The following is a 22,017-nucleotide window of genomic DNA, read 5'->3' on the forward strand; positions in this document are numbered from 1 at the left end:
GGAAAATTTGTTGCTGAACTACTCTATCCATAATTCTATTCCTTTGTTATTTAAACAGAAAAACCAAAATTAACGTGGTCTAGAAAGACCATCAGGAATACCAAGATTTTTCCTTTTTTCATTTTTGCAACTATATGCAACAATATTTAAGTCATACAGCAGATTAGAAAAACAAACGATATTATGCTTGAAATAGGTATTAAACTTGACTTTCCAATAATAAGATCAGTCTTTTTAATGCTTTAATTAATAGAACATTTTTGTATTTTTTCCCATTCATTGACTTTGCCTCCTTCAAACTTAATCAGTTATCTTTTTTCATCCTTAATACTCAGAATGTACTTTCTGATTAATTGTTCAAATGAACATGACCCTAATTTTTATAATAGCATGTTTTGTTTGTACTTATAGAAAATAGCAGATGGAAATTTTAATAAGAAGTGTTTATTAAATACTCCCCTCAATAAATTGTATGGCTTTTTAGATAAATTCAAAGCAGTCCCTTATTTATGATTTGTTTCTTCTCACCTTTTTTATACACTTAGAGACCGCTACTATATATACTCTGCCCTCCATTGCCCTGTAAATTTTAGTCATTTATGTATATTGTAGAAATAGGGAAAGATTGCTGAGTCTCGTATTGTCTTTTAAAATGTCTGTTTAAGGTAATCTAAAAGCCAGCTTAAAGTAAGTGAGATAACAAATGTTATCCCAGTACATTTCAATTTAGAATTTTTTTTACATTTTCATTTTTTTCTTTACATATTTTCACTTGAATAATTTGCCATTTTATCAAATTTGCATTTTTCTTAGTGTATATATTTAATCAACTGATTCTGTACTCTGGGTTCTATTCTTTCTTGATTTGAATTCTAAAAATTAAATCATGATTAAATCTTATGAGCTCACGTTTTTCTCATTAAATTTTAGAGGTAATTTAAATTATATAATCGAGTACTTTTGTAGAATTTTGTAGTTTATGGAATTTTCAGTAATGTGTGGTAGACTTATTTGAGTAGATCTATAAAAATCTAGGGTGAAGAACTTAGAGGCAAGAGTGTCTAAATTGTAAAAATTTTTATGACTTCAATTCATATAGTTAGAAAAGCTAATTCAGCAAATATATTCTATTTGCATAACACAAACTATATTTTGTATGTATCTGTATATGTTTACATGTTTTTAAGTTTGTGTGTATGTGTGCAAGTGTTTTTGCTCAGTGCAACAATTAAGGCACTATTAGAAAATTTTCCTACCATTTCTGTACCATTACCAGATTTATTTTCTTAGCCTCTTATTATTCTCATGTGATTCCTTGAGGTGGCTCGTGGGATTCCTTTGGACTTTCAAAGGGTGAATGAATTTCATTATTCATTCATTATTTCACTACTTCACGTTTATTGTTTCACATGTTTTCACAGAGATGTTTGAACATTGCTCGTTTCTCATTATTTCTAAGAGTTTTCAGCCTACTGAGACTACATCTGACTTCATCCTAATATTCAATAAGTGATTAACTTAATAGGTTTCTAGTAATATGGAAATACATAGGTAAAACAAAGAATAGTATTTTCATTGACTTCATGTATTTTGTAATATTAACTGACACATGATATGATGGACTAATATGACAGCCTAAGTAGGATCATGCCTGAATCCTTCCCACTCCAAAATAAAGACTGAATTCATTTATAATTTATGTCCTATACACTTTCAAAATTGTTTGAAAATTTATAATATGACCCTTGTGTAATTGGACTAATGAAGTTATAAATTAAAACATAATAAGAGCAAAGAAAAGTACCTAAAATTTGAACTAATATTATAATTGAATACTATATTTGATTCTGAATGAAGGCAGAAAGGGAAACAATATGTTCTATTAATATTATTCTCATTGTCTGATAAAGGGAGGAGATAAAGAGAAAAAAACTTCTTAGTAATACAAAAGTATGAGAAGAATTTGCCTTGGGCTTATTTGTGCAATGGTCATTAAATCACCTGTTGAACAAACTTTCAAGCATTGGCTTTACAGGAGATGCAAAGACTTTATATGGCAATTAAAAAATTATTCTTAATAAACATACTAAGAGTATGTCATCAAATAGTTTTTTTAGGAAAGACATTTCCATAATTAATAGGTCACTGTCTGGTATTGAAATGTGATGCAGGTTTAGGATATCCAGAAACAGAATCAACAGTTACTTAAAATGAGCCTCGGTAAAACTATGGCTTTCACTCCTCACTATCATTGCAGTCTTTTCCTTGGAACTGATCATTGCTGTCAGTGCAGCACTGAAAATCATTCCAAGCTGTTTAGAGTTGACATATAAGATGAAACCTCTTGCCATTTTTGACCTATAGAAAGATCCTCAGGTATTTATTTCACATGTACTTTTAGTAGAAATTATCAGCAGAGTCTAAATTTGAACTCCCCGCTTTTCCAGAATTATTATATAGCAGACCAGACGGAGTTACCAAGTTGAGAGTTACCAAGTTGATGATGTTGCAGTTAAGAGCTCAAGCTCTGCAGTCAGATTTGAGTTCAAACTCTGTGCTAAGATTATTTATTAGTAAATAAGGATTTTAACAATTCCTCTACCTTATGGTTTTGTTATGAAAATTTAATTTTTAAAAAAAGTATTTAGCATAGAGGTTGAGGCTTAGGAAGTGTTAGATAAGTAGAATCTATTGTTTTTGCAAATTAAGAAACTTGAATAGCATTTTTATTTTATTGATCTCTGGGAAGTGAAGTATTAGAGGTACAGTCAAAGAAAGCATTGATGAATGGGATTTTTCTTATTTTATCTCTTTAGTTCAGTCATGTTAAGTCACTAGCTAAAAAGATACAGCTGTAGATTTGATAAACTTTTTCCATTCACGAGACTAAGAATAATATTCAGATATCTGCAAACTTTATTTTGTATCAGCCTGTGTTCTGGAAAACCCCTAGGGGAATCAAGTGTGCCCCTCTCGGTTCCCTCTTAGAATCATTGGTAGTAATAAATATGGCTGAGAAACTCAGACCTACCACATTCAGTTTCTTGGCCATTCATTACTCAGCAAATTGCTAAGTGTTCATTATGTGCTAGGCTCTTCTAGGTTTTTTTGAATGAAAAGAAATGTGTAAAGACACGGTGGCTGCGTCCATGAAGAAGTCAGTCAAGGAGGCTGATGAACAGGCAGGGTGATAAGTGGAGATAGCACAGGGTACTAGGAGAATTGATAGGAAAAGCACCTAACCTGGATGAGTCAAGACTTTCTGGGGAAAGTGACATCTAAACTGAGATGTAAAGAATCAGTGGGAGTTAATCAACTGAAGATAGAAGGGGTCAAGAGAGGAGTATACCAGGCAGAGAAGACAATATGAATAAGGTTGTGGAGAGAGAGACATACTGAGGAAGCTGATTTAGTCAAGCTGGTGTGTGTTGAGAAATGAGACTGAGAAGGTAGGCTGGAAGTAAATCATGAAGGATCTAACAGATCTTGTTACTAAATTTGGCTTTATTCTGAGGATAATGGGTAGCCATAAGGGGAATTAGGAGACCAAATTTGATTAGATTAGTGTTTTCTAAAGATTGCGTTTGCTGGACACTAGATTGAAAGGAGACAAGTCTAAATGAGGGATACAGCTGTCAAAAGTCTGTAGTTGAGGAAAAATGTTGGGTAGTGGGGATAAACAAGAAATGAAAGGCTTTGAAAAGAATTAGAAGGTGGAGTTTAGTTGGGTATCGGGCTGAGGGGAAAAGAAAAAGTTCAGTTGTTAACCCTTTTTGATATGTTTCTACATGGCAAATCAAGATCCCCAAAATTAGGTTTTGAAGTATACCACTGACAACAGGTAGTAGTAATCTCTAATTCCATTTTAGCTGTGCTTTTCACTGTAGCACAAATCCATTGAGCTCAGTGCCAACTGAAAATCTGATCCTATATAGAGGCAACTGTAAGCAAAGGGAAAAAGACAAATATTAAGGACACTGCTGAAAAACTATTTTACATGGTTGTACTATGTACATGTAGTATGTATACCTCCTGATTGTTTGGAAATCTCTTATAGTTGTACAGTCTTTGGTTTGAATCTAATGAATAATGTGACTCTGAGCACTTGGGAGAAAAAGGAGCAGAATTACAAATGGTGCAGATATGTTGTGCAACCAGGCATTGTTGAGGAAAACGAAAGAATAACATTCATTGTTGTAATAAGCAATCTGATCTTTTAGCCAATGAAGCATCAGAACAAATAAATACAGTTGGTGATAACCGAAAAGGATTATCTGGAGATGATAATAAATGTATCTTGAGATGATAATAAAACATATGTAATTAAAAGTCAAGAGGAATAGTAGATACTATTATCTCAATTACATTAATTGTGAATACTGACCTTTCTAAAACATTTCTAATACTAGTTTCAGTCTGTAAAATATTTGAAAATGCAGTTATTAACAAGGAACAAAATCTAGTGACTATTACAATCACATCTTTCTGTTCATAGTTTTCTGGGGTACTGAAATCTGCAAAAGAGAGATTGTGGAGGGAGTATAGTTGTGTGCCTTTATTACATAAATAATTTATAGTTCATCTCCTTTGATCTAGTTTAGGAAATTCCTTATCTAGTATCATTGGGGCAAATCAGCATTATGAATTTATTTTTTTTTTTTACAATAACATTTACAGTAATGTCTCTGAAGACTGGGATGATCAAGGAAAATAATTATCCTAAGTGAAAGTTAATTGAAAATCCATTTTGGCTTACCTTTGTTGAAAGTTGGTGAGCATGTCACTATCTGTGCTTTAGGGTCATCTTTTGGAATACCAAGAGTATCAATTATATCTTTAATCTTTAGGATATGTAAATAAGTTGGTTTCATATAGTATATGTATACTGTAGCACAGGTTCAGGAAATTATTTGGAAGTCACTCTTTTAACTATTAATATATCTCATTAGTGTGCTTTCTTATAGATACCTTTTTAAAAAGCTGAATACATAAATATATAATGTTTTAGTATTTCTAATAGATTATTAGATGAGAATTTGGCTAATTAATATATTTGGTTAATTCATACATTGTATCGAGGCTCTACTTGGTAATCTTGCTTACAAGGTATCAAATAGAAATTAGGAAGACAGGAGAGGCGTGGTGGCTCATGCCTGTAATCCCAGCACTTTGGGAGGCTGAGGCGGGTGATCACTTGAGGTCAGGAGTTCGAGACCAGCCTGGCCAACACGGTGAAACCCCGTCTCTACTAAAAATACAAAAATTAGCCGGGCATGGTGGTGCACACCTGTAATCCCACCTACTCGGAAGGCTGAGGTAGGAAAATCGCTTGAACCCGGGAAGTGGAGGTTGCAATGAGCCAAGATCATGCCACTGCACTTCAGCCTGGGAGACCGAATGAGATGCCATTTCAAAAAAAAAAGAAAAAAGAAAGAAATTAGGAAGACAGTAGTATAACTAATTTGTATGAATTCATTATATTTGGAAAGTACATTAATTGCTTTTAAAATTCATTGACAATAAAGATACTATATGTTATGTCTGTACTCTAAAGTCTATAAGAATAACATCTTTTGGAATTGGATTTGTCAGGCATCAGTTAAGTTTACGATTATGTCTCACACTTGCTTGTGGGCTGTTTCTCCAACATCCCTCTTAAATTCTGACAGTAAAACTGGAGTCTAGTTGCCTCTTTTTTTTTTTTAATCTTCTTAAAATAAGAACTGTAGTAAGTTTCTTGTCAAATTGGGAATGTCAGAGGGAATTTTTTTTAAGAACAACAACAATCCTGTATAATGCCCGAATTATTTTTTGAAATGTCAAACCTCAGAATATCTGTCATTTTTGTGTACTTTCAAGAAATCAGCCTGATGTACACTAGTATTTCAGAGACTTATCTTCTAGTTCAAGTTGTAATTCTAGAAATGTCACTTTAATAGAATTATTCTTTAGAATTTGGCTTATAAAAATATTTGTGCATATTTGATTGTTTTAGCCTTCCAGGAATATAATAATATATTATTTATAGTATTATATCTTCATTTCTTCTTTGTGAAACCCTTTTGCAAAAAGACACAAATTTTAAGTGAAAATACTTTTAATGCCATGATACACTCTCAAGTCACCGGTGTTAAATAGGCCAGTTTTATGAAAGTCAACAGCAGTATCCTATCTTAACTCTGTTACCACAGTGATTCTATTCTGAACTTGGGATACTAACCTTTACTGAGAGGATTGGGGAATCTGGGAAACCCTGGAAAAATTACATTAGAGGAAGATGTTGCTTCCTTCTGGTCTGGTTCTGGTCAACCAGGTAAAGTGGGGTTTGAAACATTTCAATAAAATAAAGTTTACCAAAGTCAGGTATAAAAAGTCTTCCTCTGTGAACTGAAGTAAATCAAATTATGTAATTACAGTGTATATATAGACACTGTTGCTAGAAAATATGTAATTAATGTTGCTAGAATTTAGACTACCTGGGTTTTTAATTTTCAGTTATGCTGCTTAAAATAAGGGAAGACATGTTAGAGGAGCTGCCTGTAAGTTGAGGTAGCATCCTGCTAGCTGTCTAGGGCCATTGAACTAAAGGGAGAATAAGAAACCTGTTGAATAGTATGTTGAGAAAAGAGCAGTGGAAATTGTTCATTGAACTGTTTGATTATGTACTGGATACAGGCACTCTGTTCAAGGTAGTGGAGAATATGTGAGATAAGAATACTACTTTCTGTCTCCTTTCCAATTTAGTGCAGAGGCACTGACATTTTCAAAATTAAGAATAAAGAACAAAATTATGTTCAATAATTAGAACAAATAATGATTTTTAAATGTTTTCAGAGAGAGAGAGAGAGAAATAAAGAGAAAAAATTTACAGTTCAATAGAATGACAGAAAGGGGGAAGCAAGTGCCCCAGAAAAGGAGAGGCATGCTTAGATGTAAGAGTATTCTTTTCTTTAGATTGCCTTTGAAGATTATCAAGGCAGTTTTGTATGTTTTCAGCTGTAGGCACAACTGCAGTGTTCATTTCTAAGTACTTATTCCATATAGGACATAGGAAACTGAATTTCTACAATTCCTAAGTTAACTCAAATATGTTGGTTGATTTGTAGATATTAATACTTTCCTTGGAGTTGGAAAGGGTCCTGTTTCTCTACACTAAAGTGTCAGATCTAGAAGGACAGGGGTGTTTATCTTGCTTACTTTGGCATTCCAAATACCTAGAACAGTGCCTAAGCATGTTGTAGACTAAAGTAAGAACTTAGAAATATAAGGTACTATAAATACTACTTTTAAGTCTAATAGTCAGTTGTCAACTCTAGCCCATGCCAGGGTTGCTAACCTTTTATTTCATTTAAAGTGTTTAGGTAGTGGGTAGGAGGGGCATCAAAGAGAATTCTTAGATTTTTGAGCCTGGAAGTCTGGAAGATGGGAAGGCTTTAGCTGAAATGGGAGCCATGGGAAGAGAATACATTTCAGAGGGAGTAGGTTAAATTTGCCTTTAGAAATGCAGTGTTTAAGGTGCCAAACTTGACTTAGCAAACTGAGGATATGGGTGAGTGGTTAGGCCCAGGGAGTCCTTTACCTAGAGGTGATAGTTGAAGCCATGATTATAGATAAAACATAGTGATAATGATGGCCACCATTTATTGACCTCTTCCCATATGCCAGGCACTGTGCTTTATATATTAACATTTATGTATTGATCTCATCTCACCCTCATATCAACCTTGTTAATTAGATGCTACTGTTCACCATTTCATACTTGAGAACACTGAGGTTTAGCAAGGTAAGGTATCTTTCCCAGAGTCTCATAGCTGGTAAGTGGTAGAGCTAGGCTTTGAGTCTAGACCCATCTTACTCCAGAATGATCAGCTAGCGCCAAGTGATTTGATGTATAAGAAAATGAGGCACTGAGCAAAGTGTCCTGAATACATTTTCTAGGAATCATTGGTAACCTTTAAGATAACTCTTATTAGAGTTCTTATGTAGGGTTGGAGAACTGATTGCAAGGAGTAAAGGAATAAACACATGGAAAATTTTATAAAAATGGAAGTGGTGAGTTACATATTTTTTTTTCCAAAAAGTTTAGTGATAAGGGAAAAGGAAGAAATAAAACAATAAGGTAAATTTGCAGAAACAAGAGAATTTGGGAGAATTTGGGAATTTCCTCATGATTTTTATCTTGTTTCAGGATTTCATTCATGCATACATGCATTCATTTATTTCAACAACTATTTATTGAGTGCCTTTTCTGTGCGAGGCATAGCAGGAAACAATACAAGGTTTCTCTTGTCCTGGAGTTTAATTTTAATGGAGGTAGGGATGGATGTCAAGAAACACAACAAATAAATGAGCAAGCAAATAAGAAAAACATGAATACTGATAAATACTGTACAAATAATTTAAAATAGGGTGTAACATAATTTCTATGCTGTGTCAGCATAGAAATTTTTAGCTGTGTGATAGTAAAGGCCTGTCTCAGAGATGCTGTTTGAGAATCTGAAAGATGAGAAGTCAGCTAATAAGTAGGAAGAGAATTCTAGGCAGTGACAATAGGTAATGCCAAGGCCTTTAAGTGGGAAGAACCTTGACATATTGGATGGAGGCTAGTGAGCTTCAGAGAAGGTGGTGTGAGCTCAGAGAGGTAGGCAGGCATCACATCATGTGGGACTGTCAGTTTGTGTAAGAATATAGATTTTTTATTCTAAGTGAAACGGGAAGCCAACAGTTGGAGAGTTTTAAGCAAGGAGCTATACATGATGTGATTTGCATCTTAAAAGGAGCACCCTGATTGCTGTGTGGACAATACATTTGAGTGGGGGACAAAGCTGAAGACTAGATAATAGGTTTTTGCTCTTAATCACATAAGAGATCATAGTGGCTTGGACGGGAGTCCTTGTAGTAATAGAGATGGTGAGAATTGATTAGATATGGGATATGTTTGGAGAAGGATTTAACAGGATCTGCCATTTATGGATTAGATGTGGGTTTTAAGTTAAAGAGGAATCACAGTGACCCCTACGTTTGAACAACTGGGTGAATGAATGGTGTTGTCTCTATTTAAATGGGCAGTTTGAAATGGAGACTTGAGCATAATTGCAGATTGAAGTGAAGGATCCATTAGAAGGAGTAATATTGAAGTTTTTCAATATTCAAGGAAAGTAATTCATGATATAGCAAGGTGCCAAAGGACATAGGCACACAAGAGGAAACTGATTGAAACATACATGTAGGAGTTAGCCTTAAAAACCAGAGGGAAGGAGACAGAAGACACAGATTTCAATAAGGAAAGGAAGTAAGTTGAAAAGCACATATTAGATGACCTTGATCTTTAATAAAATGCTAGACCAATTACTGTATTTAGTTATGAACAGCTACATATTGTTTTGTGTTCCTCACATTAACTTTCTAATTGAAATGCTTTAACCTTAATTATGTTTATCCTTGTATAACCTATTTAATATGTATGTATATTTATGAGTGTGTGTGTGTACATATACATATATAAAAAATTTTTTTTCAAACAGGTTGTAAGTTCTACAAATGGAGAGTTAAACACAGATGATCCTACCGCAGGACGTTCAAATGCACCCATCACAGCCCCTACTGAAGTAGAAGTGATGGATGAAACCAAGTATGTGTTTGTTTTACTTGTTTTAGTAACTTTTTTTCTTAAATTATGCATGTTTGAGATTTATAGTTACATACAGTTATCTCAGGAAAATTTTTTCAGGGAATAGGTGCATGCAAAACAAGTGGTATGCTTAATTATTTTAATCACTAGAATGAGTTTAAAATAGTGCTATTCCAGTAAACATTTTAATAATACAAAATATTTAAGAACTGTGTTCAAATTCTTATTTAGAATTAACAACGTATTTTTAGCTTTTGAGTTTTAGGAATGTTGATGCATGAAAGTTATTGATGTACTATCAATCTTTTTTCTGTAAGCATAAGAATAAATTAATTTTATAAAATGCATGTTTTAATATTTTGAATTAGTTTTTCAAAACAAATTATAACAACATTGCTTGGAAAAAATTAAGCATGAAATACCATGTGATAATTTCAATGTGAGCTGTTTCTGATTCTCTCTCTTTTTTTTCCTTGTATTTTTTTTGTGTGTGTGTGTATAGCTGCCAGAAAGTGTTGAACATGTGGTGAGTCTCAAGTGTAGGCAGGCAGAAATAGCTCCATTGACTGTAATTTCAAAGATTTAGCATCATTTTGTGTCTTTTGAAAACAAAACTCTCAACACAGCAATTATAATTGGTAAAAGTTATTCAAAAGTATTTGATATCATTAAGATAGCTCTGAAAAGCAAGAAATAATTGTTTGAGGAGCTCTTTTGCCTGCTGCAACTTTTTTACTTTAAGTGACATAGATTTGGGGCCACTTTTTAATTGCATAGATGATACACCAACCCTGCTTGTGCTTGTGCATTTGTTTTATAATAGTTTTTATTTGCTATTTAAATAGATAGATTTTTGCATTAAGCTTTCTTTTTTCTGTTTGCAATTGTTAAATACATGTAGCAGATCTCATCCCCCACAGTAGTATCACTAAAACAGTATTTCATTACTAACCAATTATCATTGCCCTTGAATACAATATTGATAAATTTCATGATAACTTTGTAGTGAGAAAGCTGTTTTAAAAATCCTCATCTAAATAGTTATTAATAATTGCAGATATTATGGAAAGTAATATTAATAGAAATAATTTTAGATTCAAATTATTTTCTGACATTTGCCTTTAGTTGTAATACTGTGCTTAAAATGGCTTCTCTCAGTTTCAGGACAAATTTTGAGTCAGACTGGGAGTGAATAAAGGAAGTTGCTTAGTTTAGTAAATTTTGAAATATTTTACTCATATCTAAAGGCACCTTATATAATTTTCAAAATAATGCTCATTTGTTGGCTGCAAAATTAGGAAACTTTTGTGGATTTTTTTGTTAAAGAGCAGTGATTAAGAATCCATTTTAATCACTTTTGACTATAGAATTTATTGACAGTGTGACTAAGACTAGTGTATGTCAGGATATAATTAGCTATATACTTGTATATTTTTATGAACTGCAGAAATAAATCCCTGAAAGTATAGTCTTACTTGTGTGTTTTTAAATCAAATATAAAAACAACAGCTTATGTTTGTGAATTTTAGGTACAGTCCTAAGACAAGAAAATAGGGTGGTGGTGTGGCAGATTCAACTGCACATGTCCTTTGCAGTTAGACATAGGTTGTAGAATCCTGTTTCTGCCACTTATTTGTTACCTTCAAGAAAGCTTGTTTCTTTTTCTGTAAAATGAAGCTAATAATACCTACTTCATAGGTTGAGAAAATTAAATGTGATAAAGCCCTGGTGTTTTGTCTGGCACATGGCAGGTACTCAATAGCTATTATCACCCCTATTTATTTCTTCTCTTCCAGCTGCCAGTGACGTTTCTTATCTCTGTTCTTGGGCTTGTGCCTCTTTTATCTATGTCCTATATTTTTACTTCCATACCCACACTCTTCACTGAAACTGGCTGTTCTGTGTTTACATCCTCCTGGAGACTTGCTTTTAATAAAATCTATTACATTTATCCATTTATTCATTCAGCAGTCACACTGCTGAGGTTTCCGACATACCTGATGCTGTCCTTGCTCTTAAGTAGATTACAAGCCAGCAGGAAGATTGCGGTTGTACTAGTATATGTCAGTATATGATTAATATGATAAAAAAGGTATTTTTAAAAATGGTTAGAGTTTGTAAAGATAAAGATTACTTCCTGACCTGGATGATCAGAGAATACTTGATGGAGGTGGCTCTGAAGAATGGCATAGTAATTTATTTAGTTGGGATGAGTGTGGGTGTGTGTTTCGGTCCCTATCTGTAGACACTGGAGGATTTGAAAGAAGAAAGTGGTGGGAAGGCTATTGCTATAGGAAGGGTTCTCCATTGCCTGCCAAATCATGTCCAGATTTCTTGGCATGGCACCAAGGCTCCTCATACCTGTCATAGTCTGGCCTGTCTATTTTTGCAGCTCCGTTTTCCATTCTGAACTTTATATAGCATTGGTTCCTTAAATCTTCCTTTGCTATGTTATTCTGTTTATGTACTTCCCACTTCTTGAAACTTACTGAATTTCTTGAAAACAAGTATTTTTTCATCCTCAGATTCCTAGTGGCTGTATGTCCTAATCATTACTAAATAATTAACAATGTGGTATACCCATACAATGGACTGCCATTTGACAATATAAAGAAATGAAATTGAAAACATTGTGCTAAATGAAAGAAGCCAAACACAAAAGGCCACATGTTATGTGATTCCATTTAAATGAAATGTCCAGAATAGGCAAATATATAGACATCAAAAGATTAGTGATTGCCCAGGGCAGGGAAGAGGAGGATGGGATTTCTTTATGGAGTGATGGAAATGTTCTGAAATTAGATAGTGGTGATAGCTGCTCAATTCTGAATACTAAAAGACACTGAATTATATATTTTGAAAGGATAAATTTTATAACATGAAAAATATCTTAATAAAATGGTTGTTTTAAAAAAAGTATAGCAACTCATGATACCAGTGAAGCCTTACTTCAGGTGGGTTAGGTAGGTTACAGAAATCCTCAGAACTTTCCTACCTCTTTGCTGGTTAAACATTCTATTTAAACAAGATTTTTTCTTTAGGTTTATTCTGACATTTCTACAAGTTTATTATTGTGTTCCTCATACCCTCTTAATCTGTTACTAAGAAATTTGAGCATGATATTTTTTCTTTTTTAAGAGATGGAATCTTGCTATGTTGCCAAGGCTGGCCCTGAACTATTGGGCTCAAGTGATTTTCCTGCCTCAGCCTCCCCAGTAGGTGGGACTATAGGTGCACACCATCATACCCAGCTCCTTTTCTAAATTGCATCTTATACTTCTCTTCTCTGTGCCACCATTTGACAACGTAACTAGGGACCTGCTTAGAATTTTCTTTCAGAATTTCTTTTTCATCTTTCTTCTTACCTATAATTAGCAGAGATCCTTCTCACCCCACCCCATTAAGTAGAATGTATTCTATAATGCACATTTTAGCATCCTCATGTTTCCTGAGAATAGTACCTCATTGGGGTAAATACTTGATTTCCAAATGATGGAAAGTACTCTATTCTCCCATATGGAAAATGATGGAAAAGCTGATTAGCTTCATTAGTAATGAGGTTTTGTCTTTCTTGTTTACTGTAGTTGAGAATTTTAAGACAGGTGATACAAATGATAGCACCTTCATCATTCCTTCCAGGAACTTAGGAAAACAAAATAATTTGGTTTAATTATGTACTTTTTAAGTAGTATGAAACCATCCTTTATTCTTTCTCTTTCCTTCTTCCAGCATTTGCTGAATAGATTATCATATGTTTTGTAATATGATGATTATTAAGGTATGTCAAAGTTTGTATACCATTAGGTTGGTTGGAAAGTATACTAACAACTTTTATACAATGGTTCTCAACCTTGATTTCACATTATAGTCACCTAGGGAGTTTTAAAAATGTACTAATACTTAGGCTGTATTTTCAAGGTTTCTGATTTTACTAGTTGGTCTATGGTGGGGCCTGGTTATCAGTATTTTTAAAAAACTTCTCAGGTGACTCTAAGGAGCAGCCAGGGTTAAGAATCATTGGTCTAATACAAAGTATTACATGATTAGCACTATAGGAGAGGGATAATTTTTACTGGAGTTCAGAAAATGGAGTATGTCCTCCTAGTTGGGAAGATCAGAGAAGTCCTCATGGGTAAGGATGCATTTACACTAGTTCTCAAAGATGAGAATGATTTGGCAAGGGAAATGGGTAGAAGGAGTCAGAGAGAAGAGGTTGGAGCAAGGAAATAATTGAACCAGTCCGAGGAGTAACTCATGCAGGCAGAGAATATATGAACACATTAATGAAAACTGAGATAGGCTAATTTCCCAGTCTCAAAGGGCCTTGGTAGCCAGTAAACAAATTTGGACATTGTCTTGCTCAGCACAAGAAAGGAAGCCAAGAAACAACATGTGGTTTTAAGCCAAGAAACAATATGATCAGGTTGATCCTTAGGAAAATTAATTTGGCAGCAGTTATGAGGCTTATGTCACTTCCTGGGGATCAACAGATTGCAGAAAACGGTTTAAAAATATAAATTAAGTTTTCCTATGAAACTAGATGGATAATTTATATTTTGGGTTAGTATTCTCTAGTAAACAAACTATTCCTTAAAAAATATTTTAAGATTATAGTATTGGACCATTTGTTTAGTTTCTATAATACTAAGTGTTCAGGACTTTGATAGTTTCTAGAACTGTAAAGATAAGTAAAGAATAATTTATTTCCTCAAGAGATCAGTTCAGTGAGGAAGAGAGAGGTATAAAAATTATAATACAAAGTGACAGAGACTGTATAACTCTTTTGGGAGAGAGCAAATGGATTTTAAGTGGAAAGAAGAGCATGTGCAAAGATACAGAGGTAAGAAATCCCACGTGGTGTGTTCTGGGAATGACAAGGAGATTTTTGCTTTTTCTTTCTTTTCCCTTCCTTCCATTCATAGTATAGGCCACCTGGGAAGGAAGCCTAAAGGAGGATGAGACTAAGAGGAGGGTGGAAATAGGTTGGGAACAAAATTCTGAAGAGCTCTGTGAACTTAATGCTTTAGTCAATGGAGAATCATTGATGAGATTTAAGAGGAAAAGGGCATGGCCATATTTATGATGGGGGCAATTTGGATGGCAGATTGGACAGAGGAGAGACTTAGACTGGGAAGTCCTTTAAAAGGTGCTTAGCAGTGGTGGAGGCAAGTTGAAAAGTTCAGAACTCAGCCAACATGAGAAGATGGGAAAATTTTGAAAGTCATTTCAGACTTAAGGGACTAATTGCAAGTGGATAGGGAGGAAGAAATTGGAGATGAAGACGGGCCTGCAGGCTTTTGGTTGGAGTAATTTTGTAGATGATCTTGTTCTCTGATCTAAACTCTTCTTGCTTAGCTAAATGGTTCCTCGTTTTTCTTTAAATCAAGAGATCCAGAGATATGAAATTACACTTCAGGTTTAAACCTTAAGGGGAAATATTATTTGTCAAAGAATTAAAGATTAGATGCCATAAAATATACTTTCTGTACACTCATCAACCCAGGTCAGGAGAAGCTAGGTTCTGGAGTCCTACGTGGGTAGCTCTAGGAGGTACCAACAGTCTCACAACCAAAGGGTGAGCAATGAGTCATCTTGGAAGGGATAAATAAGAACATCATATCCAGATAGGGAAACATGCTTCAGTTTCTGGGTGGATTTGAGAGAAGGAAGTATATGACAAATGTATGAAGAAAAAGCCAATGAACAAAGGAGAAATGGTGGTGCAGTGTCAATAGCAAAAGCCTTTGTGTGTTTTAGGACTTTGATCCGTTTTGATTGCCTGTTTGTTGCCTAATTGTATTTAAAGAAACTAAGGTTGTTTCTAAAGTTCATCATAAGTAGGACTTAACATATATTCCCAAAGAATTTTAGAGTAGAGACGTAGCTTCACATTTTGAGAGGCTGAGGTGGAAGGATTGCTTGAGCTCAGGAGTTTAAGACCAACCTGGGCAACATAGTGAGATGTTGTCTCCACTAAAAATAATGAAAAAAAAATTTACCAGCTCGGCGCCTGTAGTCCCAGCTACTCAGGAGGCTGAAGTGGGAGGGCCACTATTAAATAAGTACTAACTTTGTGCCAGTTTGTTGGGCTATAACTGTGAGCAATCCTTTATGAAGCTTAAATTCTAGTGCAAAGGCAGATAATAAATAAATAATTTCAAAGTAGGAGTAAGTTATTACAGAAAAATAAAACAATAATGTGATCAAGTGGCTACATGGGAGCAGCACTGTTTCAGATTAAGTGCTGGGGAAGAGGAAGCAATTGAGATGAGACCTGATTTCTTAATCTCTAAGACTATAAATTAGCTGTTTTGGTAATTACTTTTATCTTAAGAAATAAGCCGTAAGGTTAAAACATCAGTTTACTTCCTAACTTCTGTAAGTATATCATATTTTGAGAACTTCTCTCTTGTCTATTTGGATGCATTTGTATCACATAAGGGAATGCTGTCCTCTGGTGGTAGTAACTGTAATAGCATGCCAGCTTTACTTTTGCAAATCTTTATAAGGATGTGTTCTTTATTTAGTGGGATTTATTTAAAATAGATGTCCTTTTTAGATTGTGTTTGAATTTAAGGGCCATTAGAATTTATTTGAAAATCTTATTTCATCTCAAATAAATGCTTGGCGTAGTTCAGTAAAACACTGTTGAAGGAAAGATTACTTAAGTGTAAAGAACTCAACTCTCAGAACTCTCAGTACTGGAAATACAAACTAAGCAAAGTAAATTGCTGACACAAGTGTAGAAAATTTGGGACTTGGTCTTGTTCATCAAAATGTGTATTACATTAAATTGCCCATTTCAAAGGGCTAATACAACTTTAGAAAATTTTGTAAGAATCTCCTTTGGAATTTGAAAAGACAGTGTTTAAGAATAGTGAACATTATTAAAGGAATTTTATATCAAACAATAAATTTCCATTGAAATATGGCCATATTCTTAAATTTAATAGTCTAAGTATTTGGTCTGTCACTTCTAAATACCTATTTTTATGTCTTGCTTTCTGCTATTTGGATATTTTTCTGTTCTTTTCTAAGTCTTAAATTTAAAGGTTCATTTGGAGTAAAGGATTTTATCTTTTAGAAAGTAATTGAGATTTGAGAAATATTAGGTAGCTGACAGTTAAAAATAAATTTGACTTATTTTTTAAAATCCAGAACAAATCTCTTACATGTGTAGTCTTGTTGTACTGTGGCAGCTCTTCTCTAGGCTCTTGACTGGGTAATCCATTTCAGTTCTTTCTGCTAGTCACCTCCATGAGAGTAAAGTTGATAAACATTCATCATTACATGTATTTCTAGTTGAATCTTTATCAGCTGATCCACAATTTTAAATTATTTACATTCCATGGTCTAGTCGGTGTGTACTGTTTGGTTTACTTAAAAAAAAATGCAGTTGTGTAATTTGGTTTGCAGTACCCTCATAGTGGTTTCATAATTATGGCGGAAATCACAATAAATAATTTAAAATTATTTTTGACTAAAGATAATGTGGGTAGAGAGATTATGTAATTTAACTGGACAGTGTAGATTTCTGTTTACATTTATTTCACAGAAGTATATAAAACATACCTATTAGTTATTTTATATTCTGTAATCTTTTGCCGGGTGGTACACCTGAAGCTATTTTTTTTTTTTTTTTTTTTGAAACAGAGTCTCACTCTGTCGCCCAGGCTGGAGTGCAATGGTGCGATCTTGGCTCACTGCAACCTCCGCCTCCTGGATTCAAGCAATTCTCCTGCCTCAGCCTCCTGAGTAGCTGGGATTACAGGTGCCTGCCACCACGCCCGGCTAATTTTTGTATTTTTAGTAGAGACAGGGTTTCACCATGTTGGTCAGGCTGGTCTTGAACTCCTGACCTTGTGATCTGCCCACCTTGGCCTCCCAAAGTGCTGGGATTACATGTGTGAGCCACCGCTCCTGGCCAAAACTATTCTTTTATGAATATAGATTGGTAAGAATTATAGAAACATCTTTATAAGGTCATATTATACACAGTCTGAATTGGCAGCTCTCGGTGATGAAATCACCATGTATATAAATATACTTTGCTTTTATTACAAAATATGATTTATAAATATGCCCACATACCCACAGAGGACTTCAGTGGAAACCAGGGATACCCAACCATGCTTGCCTGTGCCAAAAGTAAATTCAACCTTAGGAAGGGGTTGACTGTTTAAAGGTTAAAAGAAAAGGCGCCTAACTATATGTAGTGTCTGTCATGTTGTATATTCTAATAGACTGGCTCCTTTATGTCTGGATGGGGAAAATGCCATACCTTCATACCTTTATTTGAAGGATTGTGAGGCTTTTAAGATAGATGTGTATTTAATTTTTTTCTTTCTTTTTTTTTTGGCGGGAGCAGATCAGTGGTTCTAATTTTTCAGTTCATACCAGACCACAGCATTTTCCCACAGCAGCCTTGATGTTTTCATCTCCTCTTTTAGAGACAGGGTCTTGCACTGTCACACAGACTGGGGTTCAGTGGCACAATCATAGATCAAACATTCCTCCTGCCTCAGCCTCTCAAGGAGATGGGGTAACAGGCAGGTGCTACCATGTCCAGTGCGTGTGTGTGTGTGTGTGTGTGTATGTATGTATGTATAATATAATATATGTGTGTACATTTATATATGTATGTGTATATATATATATATAGAGATATTTGTGTATGTGTATATGTAGTTAGAGAGAGATATTTAGAGATGGGGTCTTGCTGTATTGTCCAGGCTGGTCTTGAATTCTTAAACTCCTGAGCTCAAGCAATCCTCCTGCCTCGGCCTCACAAAGTGCTGGGATTACAGGCATGAGCCACTGTGCCCAGCCAAGATTTTTTTTCACCTAAAAATAAAAGTCACGATTATATTGTTTTGCATATACAGTTTTGACTTGTAAAATGGAATCACCTCAATTGTGCTACTTTAAATATTAAGCATAGTTTTTACCTTAACTAAACTTTCAATAAGCTTGACCTTCTTTAACCCTTAAAGAATTCAAAATTGCCAGTCTTGACATTCTATATAATGTATTTTCTGTCTTTCACTTTTTCAATATGATGGAAAATGTTGTTGACTAGTGTATATTGGAGTGTCTTTTTATTTTTGGAGTCTAAACTGATTATTGGTGAGAATAAGCTTCCCAATGTTAGGATCATTATTGCCTTCTTAATGGCTTCAACAATTACATATAAATATCAGGGAGAAAGGGTGAGAATGCATAGAATGAAATTCTTAATTAGTCTTAGTGAAAAACCTTTTGAACTTAATGGCTCCTTTTTATGTTGCATAGAATGTCTTGCTATTCTTAAAAGGCATGTGAATGAAACATAATAGTAATAGCTCTGCCATATTTTCACTAATACATATGCTTCATTGGTGTAATCACTGTTTATCTTGCACTAGCCTGTTGCTTTTTATGATCATTTAAGTTAAAGTGATACAGTCAACTTTGTGACATTTTAGTGCTTTTAAAATAAAAAGAGTGTTTCCCTCATCTGCAGGTGCTGCTGTTTTTTCAAACGAAGGAAAAGGAAAACCATACAGCGCCACAAATGACTCTGGACACAGACAGATCCTGGGGAGTTACTTACATGTTCATCTGCTGTCTTGTGATTAAAATCATCTCTGTAGTGATCACATATATTTTAAAGGACTCACTCTTAGAAACAAAAATGTCATACTTTCATACTTCATTTTGTGGTTGTCTTACATTCTTTTTTTTTTTCTAATTTAACTTTTATGGAAGCTTTAAAGTTTTGTCAAAACATGAGTGCTTTGCCCATCAATGAATGGAGTGGACCAATGAGGTGGTATCAATGAATATAGTTCCATAGAACATTTTCCAGAAGTTCTTCTGTTGTAGAAAGCAGTACAGTATCTTAAGTGTCAATCAGTTATATACCTAATCTGGTTTTTTATAACTTCTGTAAGAGCATAATCAAACAGGAATTTTCTTTTCTCAGTGGATAATTCAAAAGAGAAAACAGAGTTGCCCAAATATTTAAAAGAAGTTATTCCTTGAGAAGTTCATATTTTGTGACATCTGCATTGATTTCAGTATTACTGATGGTACTGTTATTCATAAATCATATTAACATTCTCTCTGTGAAATCATGGTACAGTCACTGCCCAGAGGTACTGAGGAAAAAGCAATATGGGTTCGGCAGATGGTGGTGGTAAAATGAATCTTAAGGAGTGTGGTAAATATGTGCTCCGCTTTTGTTGCATCACTATGTGAAGTACTGTGTTGCAGAAGTGGCAAAAGCGCTTATTTTTAAAAATGCAAAATATTTGTACAATGTAACTTTATGCTTCCAAATAATAATGTATGTTAGCAAGAAATGTTTAAAAAGTGATATATGTTGGAGATATAAAGAAATACACTAAGGAGAGGTCGTAAATGTGAACCTTGTTGCAATGTATAAGGTGGAAGCCTCAAGAAATCTCACTGAAACTTACTGCTGAATGATTACATTCTCCCTTAAGCAGAAGACTTTGGATGTGCCATGCAATGGTGTCTGTGTAATTATTTTGCTCTTTGATAAAAAAAAAAGACCCCCAGCAATAAAAAGTGGGTCACTCTATGCCCTCTGTGCACATTACTCTCTTGTATTCAACTTTGCTGATTCTCTGGAATTTTCCTACTCTTTAGCATAATTTTGATGATTGAAAAATATTTTGGAAAGGATGGGTCAGGTGCTTTGCCTCCATAGTCTTTTGAAGTGCCTGCATATGAACAACAACAAAAAAAAATCTGTAAAAAAGGAAGCCCATTCCACTTTTCAAGTATGCTTTGTTTTAAGCCATAAAGACACACATGTAGTTTTGTCACATTCTACTAGCCAGAATTTTCAAGAAGGGTTAAAACAAAGACTGGCTGGAAAGATACTTATTTTGAACAAATCTCATATTCATCTTTCATTTATAAAATTGTTACTTATTCCTTCCATGCAGTCTCTTCGTTGTCTTTAAGTGTGTGCCTCCAGGCATGCTTATTTATTTTTATTGTCTCAAGGTAACATTTAAGATGTGTATTAAAGTAAAGCTGCATTTTTTTACTTCATTATTGCATTTACAGGGATTTAATTGTACTTTGTAATTTATTTTTCTTATTAGCCAAAAGTTTAATGCATTTTTTTTGATGAATTAGGCACCCACATGAACACCACAAATCAGGACATTGTTTATCATTGTTGCTATGAATCCTATGAATGATCTTTTTTTAATTTTAAAGACCTACACTTAACCTACAAAACATTTGCTGTATAATTTGGTCAACAGTTTCTATCTATCTGTATACTGTCATGATGTCTTAAACTGCAGGAGTTACATACTGAGTTTATATTTTTATTTGCTTTGGGCAAGGTAGATAAACGTTTTGGCCATTATAATGTGAAACCACTTCTTCTTTCTTTACAGTATTTGACCAAATTTGTGTGTCTATGATATTTGTAAATACATGCGAATATCTATTTCTTATCATAAGCCTATTTAGTTTTATTCTCAGTAGGGTTTTTTGGATTGTACAGTGTTTATATGATCTGGACTCCTTATACATAAGAAGGTGTGTATATTAATCCAATTATGGACTTAAAATATTTTAAAAGTATAAATACCCTTATTTGCTGCAAAGACCAGTGTGTAGGCATTTGCTTTTTAGCAATATTTTTAAGTGCTCCATTTTAATGCCAAGGAATAAGTCTTTTGGCAACACAAACTGGTCAATAATAGGTAATGCAGGTATGTTCAGGTTAAGCCAACAATGTTTTGCATTTTTATGCTTATTTTCTGTCAACACTAATGAAGTCAACATTGCCTGAATGTCTGAATAATGAAACACATCGCTGTTTAAAAGTATGTAACTGAAAAAGAAATAAAAAAAAATAAAAGTAGTTTTTTTAAACTTGCTCTTTCCCATTTCCTCTAAAGATCGGTAAAATAATGTCACTCCCTAATTTAAGATAGGAATTTTAAAAATTTGGTTTATTTAGTCTGTTATATATGAGAAGAAGGGCTAAAGGCATATGCTTTTGTTATTTTGTTTATGTTTTGTTTTGCTTTCTTGAAATCCAGTGGTAAAGAGCACACACTAGGAAGGATCTAAGCTTTAATATTAAAAAAAAATTATACTTCTCTGAACTGTTTAATAGAGCAATAATTAAATACATCTTCTGATAAATTAAGTGAAATAGAATCATTTTTCCTTTTTGAGAATGGAATCATACTATTATGTTCACAGAAATTAAGCATTATTCCAGTTTTAAGTGAATGACTTTAAAATCATTGTAGATGGGGAGCCCATATTTCTAACAGTATCTCATAGTTCATCATTGTGCTGGGTGCTTTAAGGGATTTTACAAAATGGCATTAATGGTACGCTACTTA

The 22,017-nt window shown here is 34.0% G+C and overlaps 1 protein-coding gene across 29 annotated transcripts in view; it reads left to right on the top strand.

The window, feature by feature from the left end:
* CSNK1G3 (casein kinase 1 gamma 3) overlaps nucleotides 1-21,535 on the top strand; it is a 106,938-nt gene extending 85,403 nt beyond the window's left edge. For 19 of the 29 annotated variants that reach the window (XM_063665180.1, XM_063665183.1, XM_054488221.2 and 16 more), the window contains 3 exons: nucleotides 9,525-9,631; nucleotides 10,134-10,157; nucleotides 19,134-21,535. In XM_063665180.1, the coding sequence (XP_063521250.1) occupies nucleotides 9,525-9,631; nucleotides 10,134-10,157; nucleotides 19,134-19,188 (186 nt within the window). In that variant the 3' untranslated portion in view covers nucleotides 19,189-21,535. The remainder of the gene's footprint in view (nucleotides 1-9,524; nucleotides 9,632-10,133; nucleotides 10,158-19,133) is intronic. The other 10 variants (XM_063665187.1, XM_054488232.2, XM_063665189.1 and 7 more) reach the window with 1 other exon arrangement.
* Nucleotides 21,536-22,017: the final 482 nt, after the last annotated feature.

This window comes from Pongo pygmaeus, chromosome 4 (assembly GCF_028885625.2).
Source record: "Pongo pygmaeus isolate AG05252 chromosome 4, NHGRI_mPonPyg2-v2.0_pri, whole genome shotgun sequence".
NCBI lineage: Eukaryota > Metazoa > Chordata > Mammalia > Primates > Hominidae > Pongo > Pongo pygmaeus.